General features: G+C 41.2%; 1 protein-coding gene across 1 annotated transcript in view; it reads left to right on the top strand.

Annotated features, from left to right (window-relative positions):
- The first annotated feature begins 2,855 nt into the window (after positions 1-2,855).
- camk1da (calcium/calmodulin-dependent protein kinase 1Da) overlaps positions 2,856-13,078 on the top strand; it is a 47,616-nt gene continuing 37,393 nt past the window's right edge. Inside the window, exon 1 of the mRNA XM_068306764.1 lies at positions 2,856-2,989. Coding sequence (XP_068162865.1) covers positions 2,892-2,989 — 98 coding nt within the window. The 5' untranslated portion in view covers positions 2,856-2,891. The remainder of the gene's footprint in view (positions 2,990-13,078) is intronic.

Here is a 13,078-nt window from a genome sequence, read left to right as displayed (position 1 = left end):
TTCTTTTGCTTGTACTGGGTAATGAGAGTGTTATAATCTAATCTGTTTTTATACTGTATAGTAATAATGACTCGCTTTTTTGCAAGCTACCAGGTAAGAGGAAGACCAAGCGAGATTTTAACATAATTCGTCCGTCTGAGGAAGTAGAACCTAAAACATTTGGTCCACAGATCCATTCCTACTCCTCCCATTCTGCTGGATCATTTTTCTTGGCCTGGCCAATTATTTTCAAACATATTTGACCTGCATGATCACATCAGTCTTTTCTTATCACCAATGAAAAATACCACAGAGCAGCTGAGGGTGCTGCCAAGCAACAGCAAAGATCTTAAGCCGAATGAAACAAAGTCTGCTTTGACCCGTACAAAGCTTTGGACCGGCTCCACTTGCAAAACCTGGCTGATGCAGCAGAGCTCCATCAAGATGAGCTCATTCAATAAGAATAATATAATAACAGATGGTACAGAGGAACAGGGTTCATAGGTCAAACATAACAAAGTCTCTTAAAATCTGCACACATTGTCAAGTAGATGGATTTCTGTCTGCACAGATAAACCTCTGGTGTGCTTTTAGTCCTGGTACAGGTAGTAAAACTTTATTTCTTGTTTTGAAAAAAAAAACATTGGACCTTGCAAAAAAAATTAAAAATAAACCCAACCCTTTTTCTGAGCTCCATTTATCAGCCCCACCAGCATATTATTATTTTTTTCTCCTGTGGGCGTACAAGAAGGTCAAGACAAAATTTATGGCAACATTTAAGATGCACCTTCATCTCCTTCGACCTTCACGCCTCTTTAACCATCTCTCTTGATGCTCTTCCCTTTTGCAGTATGGGCTGTTACCTTTCATTGGGGGTGGGGGGTGGGGGGTTCAGATATGCTGACTCAGAGTAGATGATGAAGGAGTGGGGGTGGGGGTTGGGATGGAGTGGGGAGGGGTGGTGTTCCCTCTGTTGTTGCTGAGGAAGAGCTGCAGTAGTTTGCCGCCAGAATACTCATGAGCAGCTGAGACTGCAACACATGACCCTCTCGCCTGTCTTCCTACACACACACACACACACACACACACACTAGTCCGGACTTTGGTGCTGTGTGTGTGTGTGTGTGTGTGTGTGTGTGTGTGTGTGTGTGTGCAGTGACGGCCTGAGATGACCTGTGTGTTTGCAGCTGTCAGTGATCAGAGCCGCTCTGCAAAAGGGAAACTCCATCATGAAGGATGGAGGCGCATGTTGCAGCCGGGATGCAAGAAGGCTGATCCCGGAGCGCCTCTGAGCTTGAGAGCCGCGTCGACGCTCCAGGGTGTCCCAGGTGGTGACGGTAGCGTGACGGCTTTTAATCATCAAGTTGGCGCATTGCGAATTTACTGTTTGCCACGTTGTGACCAGAACCTGAGAGGACGCACAGGAGGCATCCCAGCAGCTCCATGAACAACACGCACCGCTGCCATCAGGGGGTTATGGTTTAAAAGGAGAAAATAAGGCTTTAAGTCTTGAGTTATAATCGAGAGAGGAGACCACCCCCCCACCCCTCTTCAAAGAAAAATAAAAAAAACAACCTGTCGACTACTCAGATATGACCGGATTAACAGCGCTAGACAATTGCAGGTGGTCGCAGGTTTGCGTCAAACTAGACATGCGTAACGAGAGCAAGACAGGAAATCAGTGGATGTCACCTTCAAAATAAACCCTGAATATAAATTCAAAATGTTTCCAACTGGGACTTTGGTAGTGAGTTGACAGGTGCATTCATTTATGATCACCATAAAGGATGTAATAATAGCTCAGTTTGTGAAGCAGAGTCTAAGGTTGACCTGTACTTTCTTAGCTGTCCCATTTTCGAGATGTTTTTAAAGTTTCTTTCCATTTGTCAGCCTGTATCTTTTTCTCTCTTTTTGTTTTGCTTGGTTTGCATGCATAATATTTATATACCTCTTTAAAATAAATTGTTCCAGCTTGAATATTACTTGTTCATGTTTCTCTGCAAATATGGAAAACTATTTTAAGTATATTGAGTTGATTATGGCACGTTTGATGATAAAGGTTATTGCAATAGTGTCATTTGCTTTATAGACAGTCTTCTCCAGCTTCCTCCCACATCCAAAAACGTGCAATTTAGCAGGTCACTCCAAAATTTCTTGTGTGGTTGTTTGTCTATGTGTGACCCCACGATGAGCTGGTGTCTCATCCAGGGTGTACCCTAATTCTCTCGCCCATAGCCATCTGGGATTGGCTCCATCAACACCCGTGACCCCTGACTTTGGATATCAAGCTGGGACAGTTGCGATTATCTCGTCTTCTATTCCAGAAGAGAACAAAAGAATGAACAGCAGGAGAGAGTCCCTCATTTTTATTTTTCTATAGTCTTAAAAATGTGTTTATTAAAATGTACCAATACCCCAGTAAATGAGATTGTCATGTACGGAATATTCTATTTCTTGTCTTTTGATACTGTTTTCCACCCTTCCTCCTCGAACAGTAAACACAACACGCCCCATAAATCTCTTGGAGGAAAACAGAGAGGGATTACACCCAGAAACGGGAAGAACATACTCATATCCGTGATTTAAAGCTGAAAGCTTTTATTTTGAAATCCGTAACCGGAAGCTGAGGTATCGCCTCGGAGCTGTGACAGCTGCTGCCCAGACGGCCGGAGGGGAGGAGGGGGAGGAGAGAGCGGAGGGAGGGAGACGGTAACCTGCAGAGGGACTCACATGGTCCTGCCGCAGCCGACAACGGACCAGCGAGTGTTTCCAGACCTTTAAGTGTTCCTTCAGACAGAAACACCCGGTTCCTTACCCCCCCACCCCCCCCACCCACCTCTCTCTCTCTCCCCACATCCTTCCTCCTCCCGCAGCCCGGTGTCGGTCACACTCGGGCCGGTGAAGCAGGCGTCATGGCTCGGGAGAACGGAGACGCGGGCAGGGAAGAGACGTGGAAGAAACAAGTGGACGACATCAAGAAGGTTTTCGATTTTAAAGAAGTCCTCGGGACGTGAGTAGACGCGCCTTTGTGTAACTTCATAACGCGTTATGACGTGATGACCCCCGCCTGGCTCCGGGGGAACAGTTCCCGCCACGGGCTCCATCGTGACCGTCGTTCCCTTCATAAACAGCACTGATGTCACCATGGAGACAGAAACTTTGAAATCCATTAATATAACGCTGTTTAACATCAGTGTGTATCCTTACTTTTAGCTTAGCAATTAGCTTCATTCATTTATTTATTCTAACTAGTTTCCACACACTCTTCTTCTTTGAAGTTTAATGTGTGAGATGTGTGTTAAATTCTTTTTCTTATGTTTGTTAAAGGAGTTGTCCCTCTCTCTTATCATCCTTCATACTTTCTTTGTCTCTCCTGGTATTGAATGAATGCTTTATGGTTTCATTTCATCAAATTGAGATTTTTTTTTGTAAAGTTTTCTTCTATTCTGGTTGTAAAAAGGATGAAATCCTAGTATAGTATTAAATTCTGGTGTTGATCATGTTTTTTATTTATTCCTGGTTCAATCTGCATGCAGCGTTGATCATGTTTGGAGTCCATGAATGACTTTTTGACCCTAAGCATTGCTTTTTAAACTCTAATTCCATGACAGATTGTCCTCTATGTTCCTGCAGTGTTATTGTACTTTATTTGGTGTTCAGGTAGGAACTTGTACCATGTCTGACGGTGATGCTTAAAAGTGAGCATCTAGTGATTCAGTGGTTAATTTTACACACAAATCACTTTCAGTTTAGCACCAGTTCAGTTTACATGGTTCACAAACAGATTCCTATAAAAATGTTAAATTCTCTTAAATTTGCTTCTGAAAACGTTTGAAAACATTTGACATTTTAGGAAAGGATTAATTAAGTATTACCAGTTTTATATTTGATTTTTTTTGATGAGCTTTTACATCATTTTAATTTGATTTCAGCCAAATTCTACATGTTATGTTGAAAGATTGCATATTTGATAGAACATTTTGAAGGAAGATGACCCTGCAAACAGGTTCATCTGGTCATAAATTGCCTTGTGCATAAATTATTTTTCCATAATCTTAAATATTTGTTTGTTAAAATGTACCAATCCCAGTAAAGGAGATTTAATTCTCATTTTAGGAATATTCTGTTTCTTGTCTTTTGATACCATGTTCCGCTTTCCTCCTCGAACCGTAACACAACACAGGGCAACGCCCCGTAAATCTCTTGCAGCCGGTCCCCGTAAGCATCTTGTTTGTCATCTGGGTTTCGCCTGCTGAGAGGAATGACCTGTTTGGACGAGAGCCTAAAGGACAAACAGGGTGGATGCAGACTGGGATTAACTAGCAGGGATTAAAAAAAACTTCCTTTGGAAGTTGAGTCTTATTGCATAAAGACAGAAAGAGTAGAAACGGTAACCTGGTTCGCTGGTTGTTCCTGGGCCGGATGGGAAAACGCAGACAGGCGTAGGCCTCAGGATGGTAATGGACTCAGTGATCCCCCGTCCGCCATGTTGTAGCCACACATTAACAAGGGCTGCTGATGGATCTTTGAACTGGACAAATCAGCAGAAAAGTGGAAGGGGAGGGTGTGTGGGTGGAAGGAAGTGATTTGTAATTAGCATGGAAAAGGAGGATGATGTAGAAGAGGGTGAAGAGGGTTTTGTTTGAGTTGAATAAGGAAGGGATGATGGTAATAACCGGTGAAAGTGAAACGTGTTGTCGATCGGTGGGATGAACCAATCAGCTTCCCCCGGCTCAGCCTTCAGCTGCAGCAGCGCGTTAGAGGAGTGATGTGGATGTTTGTTGCTGCGGCGCTGAGTGTGTCCGCGTCAGCGTTTCTGAGCTGCAGACTCCTCTGACAGGATGTGATGTCACTGATGGGACACTGTCCCATCGTATTTTACCTCCTCGCACTGGGTCGCATTTTGCATGCAATGGTTTGTGCGTGTTTGTGTGAATGTGTAATTTGAATCCTAATTTGTATTTGTGTTATTGTACAATTAGAAATAGTATTATTAGTAACAGGGTTGTTCTAGTTAGAGGCTGTTGAGGCTTAGGAGGTGCAGTGGTGGACAGGTGGGGGTGTGATCCAGACCCCTGCAGTCTGAATGGTGTGTTTTAGTGTCTGTGTGCAGGTGGTACCTAAAAGGAGCCCATCTTCCACTGTAGTAGGTGTCTCACAGTAAGGTTATCACTAAATACTGGGCACATACTATGTGATGTAAATGTTCAAGACTACATAATTCTATTTATTTCTTGTCATATATGGTAATTCTAAAATACAGTATTTTCCACACTATAAGGCGCACCTAAAAGCCTTTAATTTTCTCAAAAACTGACAGAGTGCCTTATAATCCAGTGGGCTTTCGTTGTGAAAAAAGTTTTGAAACAGGCCATTCATTGAAGGTGCGCCTTATAATCAGATACACCTTATAATCCAGTGCGACTTTTATATGATAAAGGTTTAAAATAGGCCATTCATTGAAGGTGCGCCTTATAGTCCAGTGCGCCTTATAGTGCAGAAAATACTGTACAGTAAGAGAAAGACACTAAAATGCAGCACATTGCAGATGAATCTTAAATGAACCAAAATGTTAATGAAACGTTTTACTGTTTTGTGTGTGTGTGCGTGTGTGTGTGTGTGTGTGCATTTATGTACACGAGGCCTCTTCATGGTGTCTTATTACTATCCCCTGTTGTGTACCTTTATGTGTCCATGTTGCTCACCATTCAATAATTCAATACCAACAGGAGTTGGTCCTTTTGTGTTATCGTGTGTGTGTATGTGTGTGTGTGTGTGTGCGTGTGTGTGTCTGCCACAGCTCCAGCAGGAGGGATCACAGCAATAGCAAGAGCAAAAGAATGACAAAACAGATGATGAAGAGGAGAGAGCGAGTGTGTGTTGGTCTGCAGTTTCCAGCTCTCCGTCTGAGAGTTAGCCCAGGTTAGGATTAGTCTGGTGTTCAGGGCTGGAGGTCAGGGACTGAAGGTCTATTCAAGCTGTTCTGCAGAAAGACAATCTGTGTGAGTGAGATAAAGTTAGGATGTAAAGTGATGGCTGCAATGGTGATGCATTGTGGGAATGTCACTGTGCCATTTAGGGCAATCTGCCCTTAATTGATGTTCTACTTCCCTGCCGCCGGCTCTGTTCTCTCCACTGTTTCTGGAGCTGCAGACCCCCTCCCCCACCGAACCAGCCTCTACATCTTCCTCTTCACGTCTGCCGTAGCTCTGATATCGTAGTGCTTGGCCCTCGAAGGACACATATTTTCGCACATTGTGCAAGACGACACAAAGTGCATGATGAAGTTTCAGTTCTTTTATCCCTGTTATAAATAGCATCTTATAAATAGAACAAGATGTCAATGTTTCAATGTGACAAAAAACAACTTCATCAGTGTCCCCGTTGGGACATATTTATAACACGAGATGTGCATGCATGCGTGCGTTTGTGTGTGTGTGTGTGTGTGTGTGTGTGTGTGTGTGTTTCTAAATTAAACAGATTTTTCTTACCCCTGCCACTCTTCCCATCTGCTCAGTCCTCAGTTCCCTTTCTGCCAATCTTTTTCTCTGGCTTGTAAATGGTGTTGTTCTTTGCTTGTTGTCGCTGTTGTTGATGCCATCAACAGTTTGTATTGGTAGATATTGATGGTGCAGCTAAATAGTCTGCCTTGTTTGTTCACTGTTCTGCTTTTAACAGATGCTGTTATTGTCAGTCGTCAGTAATTATATTTTAATATTCACTTTTCCTTTTGTTTGTGCTGTAAATGTGTCCATGATGTTATTGCTGACTGTGATATTTCAACAATGTGTTAATTTGTCAAAAATACCAACAGTGGTGAAAAAACTTCTTATGGTAGATTCCTGATCTTTTCCTCAGATTCAGTTCAACATAATGGTTTCAGTTTGTTTGTACAAGCAAACAAAGTTAACTCACTAGTAAATGACTGATAACTTCCACCTTGGTGTGTTGTTCATTAGCGATGATGAAGTTCTACTAAGTTTAATTTGTACTTTTACCACATGAGTGTTTGATTGTTCACTTGTCACTGTGAACATTGACGCTGACACCCAAAGATTTCCGTTCTATTTTACAACTTTTCAGAGGAGAGATAGTGAATATATTTGTAGAAGGATGCTGAGTTTTGAACTGCCAGGCAGGAAGTCTAGAGGAAGACCAAAGAGGAGGTTTATGGATGTAATGAGGGAAGACATGAAGATAGTTGGTGTGAGAGAAGAGGATGCAAAGGACAGGGCTAGATGGAGGACACTGATTCGCTGTGGCGACCCCTGAAGGGAAAAGCTGAAAGGAAAAGAAGATCCTGACAACCCACACAATGCCCAAGATTTATACCCAAATCGAATTGGTTTGCCCCGTATGAATTGCTTGACAGTGTTATGTCCATAACAGCACACATTTTGTCAACTGACAAATTCTCCTCAAACGCTCCAAATTTTCGGAAGGATTCTTGAAGCATAGTAATCAGTGGCCTTATTTTATTTATAATATTATTTTTTATAACATTTATTTATAATTTATAATATATTTCTATCAGAGTAAACTAAATGACAAAAAATGGATATACCAACTATGGTAATAAAACATGTAAACACATATCTTCTGGAGTGACTTAGATATTCATACATGTTCATACATGTTCGCCAGCGCGTACAGTTCTCACGTATGTTAGTCACTTTACAAGTTTCAACGCGTTACGTTCAAGCTTTTAGCCCGTTGCGTTGCAGTGCAAAATGTGTTTAGAACAATGAGATAATGAACATTATCTCATATTAGAACTATCAGAAACTTTTTCAGTTCTGAGGGTGGCTGATCATGTCCCAGCTTATTAACCCTGTGGGGTGCAGTCAGTGCTCCTGAAATGAGTGTCCCTCTTCCTACACTGAGTCCTCAGGAGGACTCAGTGAAAACTGCTATCAGACTCGTTATGGTTTGAGCTCGTTTCTTCCAAGTGAGGCAGCGCTTCTTCCGATGCATAATGCCTATGTAATGCCCAGTGTCCTCATTTGAGGACAGCAAAGTTTACGCCGTTCTATAACCTATAATTGAAAGCCGATTTCAAAAATAAGAAAGACAGTCTATAAATAAACCCTTCTGGACACTTGTCAATGAATAGCAGCATACGCAGATCAAAATTAAAGAAAATATTGGTAATCATCTTCATCGGTCCATAGAAGTGTATTTTTGTCAAATTTGCATGGAGTTTTTCGCGCTTTATACTATGTAAATGAGAATTTTGCATCATATATTGATGAATCAATGTGTTCTTATTACCCACACTTCATAATGTTGTTCTACAACCAATCCTTTGTCATTATTTTCATCGTTTTTTTATGCTGTCCTCAAATGAGGACGGTGGGTTAAAATGGGTTAAACCAGGATGTTTACACACAGGTTCAGTTACAGTAGACACCTTTGTTGCCTTTTTGATGGTCAAACATGTGACTTGGTTTTTGCTATGACAAAACCAATATTTCCTTACTAGAAGACACTCTTAGATTCTCAGAGAGGCAACACTGCTCCACATCTATACACCAGTTTTGTGGTACACCCATCAAAACGCGACCAAGATGTTCGAAACTTGAAGGATCCTTTAATGGTGTTGGTTTTTATTCTGCTGTTATTTACATCAGAACTGTAATCTGTGTACTTTTATCCATGTTCTAGTTTTAGAGAAGCTGTAGATTTAAATGAGCTGGATTCATGTCACACCACACACACACGAACACACACACATACACACACACACGCACACACGCTCGCTGAGCAGTAAATCACACTTGAAACACTTGCATTGGCCAGCTGTCCACACCTTCCTCATTTCAAAATTTAAGGTGAAATTATCTGTGTGTATGTGTGTGTGTGTTTGTGAGTATCCATCCCTCTGCAGACTGAAAGCGTGTGTTCAGACCTCTGAGTATTAATGATCATAAAGTTGAGTCCATTATCGGATCAGCGCTCTATTTTAAGCCTCTGGTCGACCACATCCAGCTTATAATGGCCCCGTGCTGTTGTGACACGCATGGCTTTGTAGTCAAACAGCTGCGTGCAGACTGGTGTGTGTTGCCATTCACCTTTGTAAACACAGCCACGTGTTAAATAACCATTCAGACGCTAGATGCAAGCAAAGGAGAGAAAGCATCATGGTTTGCAGCAGAAATAAAGTGTAAGCTATTTCCATGCTATAACAGATTCGGAATGATTCGACTTAGAATATTATTTGTTAAGACCTCTCACTTTATTACAATAATATTACAAGCTTTGCCACTTACCTGACTTTAGAATACTTTAAATACATCCAAAACTTGGCACTACCATCTGTTGCAAACTATGAATAATTTTTTGTCAGTCATAGAAACCGATCTGTTTCTAGAAATCCTGGCTTACTCACATGAGACTAAAGGTCTCTGCATGCTCTGCAGACACAGATGTGAACTTTGCAGGGACATGAAATGAATACAGGTGTTGTGGGCGAGCCGAGGAAACGGGACACTGGATGGTAATGCTGCTGAGCCGAGGATTTGGTTTCAGGCCTGTTGTGCAATCCTAAAGGGTCTCGACAACAACATCTGCTCTTAAAGAGGGATATCAGGGTCAGGGCCTGCCGGGAGACAAATGTTGCCTGTTATGATGAAGTTAGCGGCTGGGAGGGCGATCAAGGACGACAGGGCGCTGGGGGTCAGCGGAGTTGAGAGCCATGTTGTTTGCCGTCTCTCTGCAGGCTACCGGCCTCTCAAAACATCATTAGAAGTCAACAGACAGCATTACGTGGTCATTTGTGCCTCGTTGCAGCTCCGCTGCGAGCAGAGAGGAACCATCCTGTTGAACACTTCAGTCAGCTAACGTTTTAATCCGAATCAAAAAGAGTGTGGCTATGTGCTTGTAGTTAAATTTCTTTTACAAAATGCTGTGAAAGCTAAAAGCGACGCCGCTCGATAAATAAGCGACAGACTTGCTAAAACCGCAACTATAAATGAATGTTAATGTTTGTAACACGATCAATGTTGTTTTATAAAGTGTCTCCCCCCAAAAAATCAATGAAAGCCCCTGAGAAAAACGATTTTTTTTTATACCTTTGGTATTTCTCTACATTTTCATGAGAAAATATGCAGGAATAACAGTTACAGCTCTGGATGCTCATTAGCAGCCACCGTCAGATTGTGTTTTAAAACTTGATTGGTGCAAAAACTGTAATTCTAAATATATTTTTTCCAACTGAGCCCCAGTGATTTTAAAACAGAGCACATGCAAAGCTATACAGACACTTAGCTTAGATTTTAAATGCACAAATTAGTTGCAGCTTCTTGTAATAAGAAGCTAACAGACACACAAATGCAGAGTCAACATATTTACCTGGAGATTTAATCACTTGTAACTGTAATCCTGCCAAACAAGTACAGTATTTTCCGCACTATAAGGCGCACACAAAAGATTGTAATTTTCTCAAAAACCGACAGTGCGCCTTATAATCCAGTGCGCCTTATATACGAAAAAAGATTTAAAATAGGCCATTCATTGAGGGTGCGCCTTATAGTCCAGTGCGCTTTATAGTGCGGAAAATACTGTACACAATTATCTGAACTATTTGCAATTATTTGGCATAACTGTATGTTTTTCTATTCTTATTTGGCGTAAATTCAGATGAAATAGAAATGTCAGGTTCCCATCAGTGTTTCCACACCATTTTCCACAGTTCGATGTTTGACTGGTGCTCATTAGTCACGTCATCTGGCAGCACTGACTGAGATGAGAGGACAGATGGTCGCAGCCATGGGTCCTTTCAGGTGACCGGCTATTATTGGAGTTTGCAGACCAATGTCTAAATACTAGCTTCACGGTTTTAATTAGTCTTCTGCTAATAAAGTTTCATTAGATTTATATAAGATGAACTTACAGAAGGAGATAATCATCATCTACAATGAAATTCACAGAAAATACATGCAAATCGGAAAAGAAAAGATGGACACAAAGCAACAGAATCCGTGCCCGTGGTCAGAGGTGTCTGAGCTGCTGAAACAGAGCAGACCCTGTTTCCTGAATAAATCAAGATTAAATATCTGTCAGCAACTGTTGTGGTTACCCTCAGGGAAATGCTTTCAGATGCCTTTGTGTGTCGGAATTACAATGCTCAATGTTTTATATAAATCTTTTGAACGTTACCTGCATATCCTGTTAGACCCACTCAAGCACAGCCAGCAGCCAAACACACTCCAAACCATGACAGTGATTGGCTTTAATATCACAGGATATAAACATCTGGCTGTTGGGGTCAATGTTAATCCATTCCCACATTTTTCTTAATTCACTGCGTCACAGCAAAAGTGAGGAAATTGGATATACTGTAACTTCGAAGATCTATTACTGCTACACAAGGTCTTCAAAGAAGCAGATAGAAACACAGTTTTAAAACTGGATTATCTAATAAATCACTTATAAACAAGAGAGACAGAAAAAAAAGGAAGAAATTTGTTCATATTAAAATGTTCTTTCAGTCGTAATATTTAAGAAAGATATAAGAAAACATAGCGGTTCACGATTGACAAGTTTTTGTGCCGTGTGCAGCCCCCTGAATATAAATTCATGTCATAAAGTAGTTTTGTATAATTTCCCTTGAGGTTCTGCTGTTCCGGAAAGTGGCAATGTGCAAAATATAACAACAAAAAAAATATGGCAAGAAGAAGGAGGAGAAAGGACGTGATAACAGAGGGGAGAAGAGGAATTGCAATGAGGGTGGGGGGGAAAGAAGCACACATAAGCCCCAGGGAGCGGCTTCAGGGCTCGCTAGGGGTATCCTGTTCCACCGCTGAAGGATAAATAGCTTTGAAATGATCAGCCCTGCTTTCCTTCTCCCATCTGCCGCCTGCAGAAACTCACAAAGCTTCTGATCTTCAACCGAGAAACGCTGCTATCTTTTCATTTGAGATTTTTTTTTTTTTCTGCTTTGGTTATGAGGTATGGTGAAATAGAACAATTACGCTGTTACACATGCAGGTGACAAAACATGCAGTTATATCAACTGGGGTCCATTTTGCGTTTGCTTGGCACAGTGCAGCTTTAGCGAAGGTATGCACTGTGAGTGAAAGAATAGCACTCTCTTCCTGTTTCACAGTTTAACAGTTCCATCCAAACACAACCTGGTGATCCATTATGTAAACTGAGAAGAAACAGAGTAAGTACAGAAGGAGCTTACAGTAATGTTGAAATGATGAATTGGTGATAAATTACATCATTATTAGTGTCACTTGAGGAAGCAAGTGCCTCTTTCAAGAGGATGTTCAGAGTCCAAACTGAACCATAAGCTAATCCATCTGTGTCTCCCTTGGTCTTTGTTAGTCTCAGCTTCCTCTCAGGGTGCTTTTGTTTGTCTATTTTGTGAGTCCAAAGCAGGATAGGCACATTGAAATTGTATTTCTTTATCAAATTCCACATTTTCAATGTAAATTTATAACGAAAAATGTTGAACGTACACTCCAGAGTGTGTTCAGGGCCAGAGTCCATCAAAGAAGGATGGGAAGAAATAAATGATCCCGTAGTAAATCAGCTTTCTTGTTGGTGCACGAACACCAAACCATTCAATGGTGAAACATCAACCAAACAACACTTGAAGAAGCAGGAGCAGTGATTCCTCGTGTGGCACGATTAACTGATGTACAAGGTCACTTCTGCTTTTTCATTATTTACTAAAAGCAGCACACAAATATCCACTAAGATATGAAATACCCACATGGCCTACAGTTTAGTCAGTAGACCAATTGTAACGTAGCAGCATCTGCTGTTTCCTGAAAGTCCAAAGTCCACCAATCTTTGCCACCCACAACTTATCAGTAATGTTTTATGTAACACTATAAATCTAAATTCAGAATCTTCAGCCTTGACTTGTTGATAAGAGACACATTGTTTATATGTTTTCACTTTAGTTTTATCACACTCTGCTATGTTTTAGCTTTTGGTTTCTAATAACGCAGCTGCTCATGATTTTCATATGTATGTGTGATCAACATCTTGAACATCTTCACCACAACAACTTTTCGATGACCTTATCTCAAAACTATCAGAAAGCTGACGAGTTACTTGGAAGTTATTTGGAAGCAAAGTTCTTCAA

The sequence above is a fragment of the Antennarius striatus genome, chromosome 22 (assembly GCF_040054535.1).
Source record: "Antennarius striatus isolate MH-2024 chromosome 22, ASM4005453v1, whole genome shotgun sequence".
NCBI lineage: Eukaryota > Metazoa > Chordata > Actinopteri > Lophiiformes > Antennariidae > Antennarius > Antennarius striatus.
The sequence above is the reverse complement of the archived record's forward strand: the minus strand, read 5'-3'. Positions and strand labels throughout refer to the sequence as shown.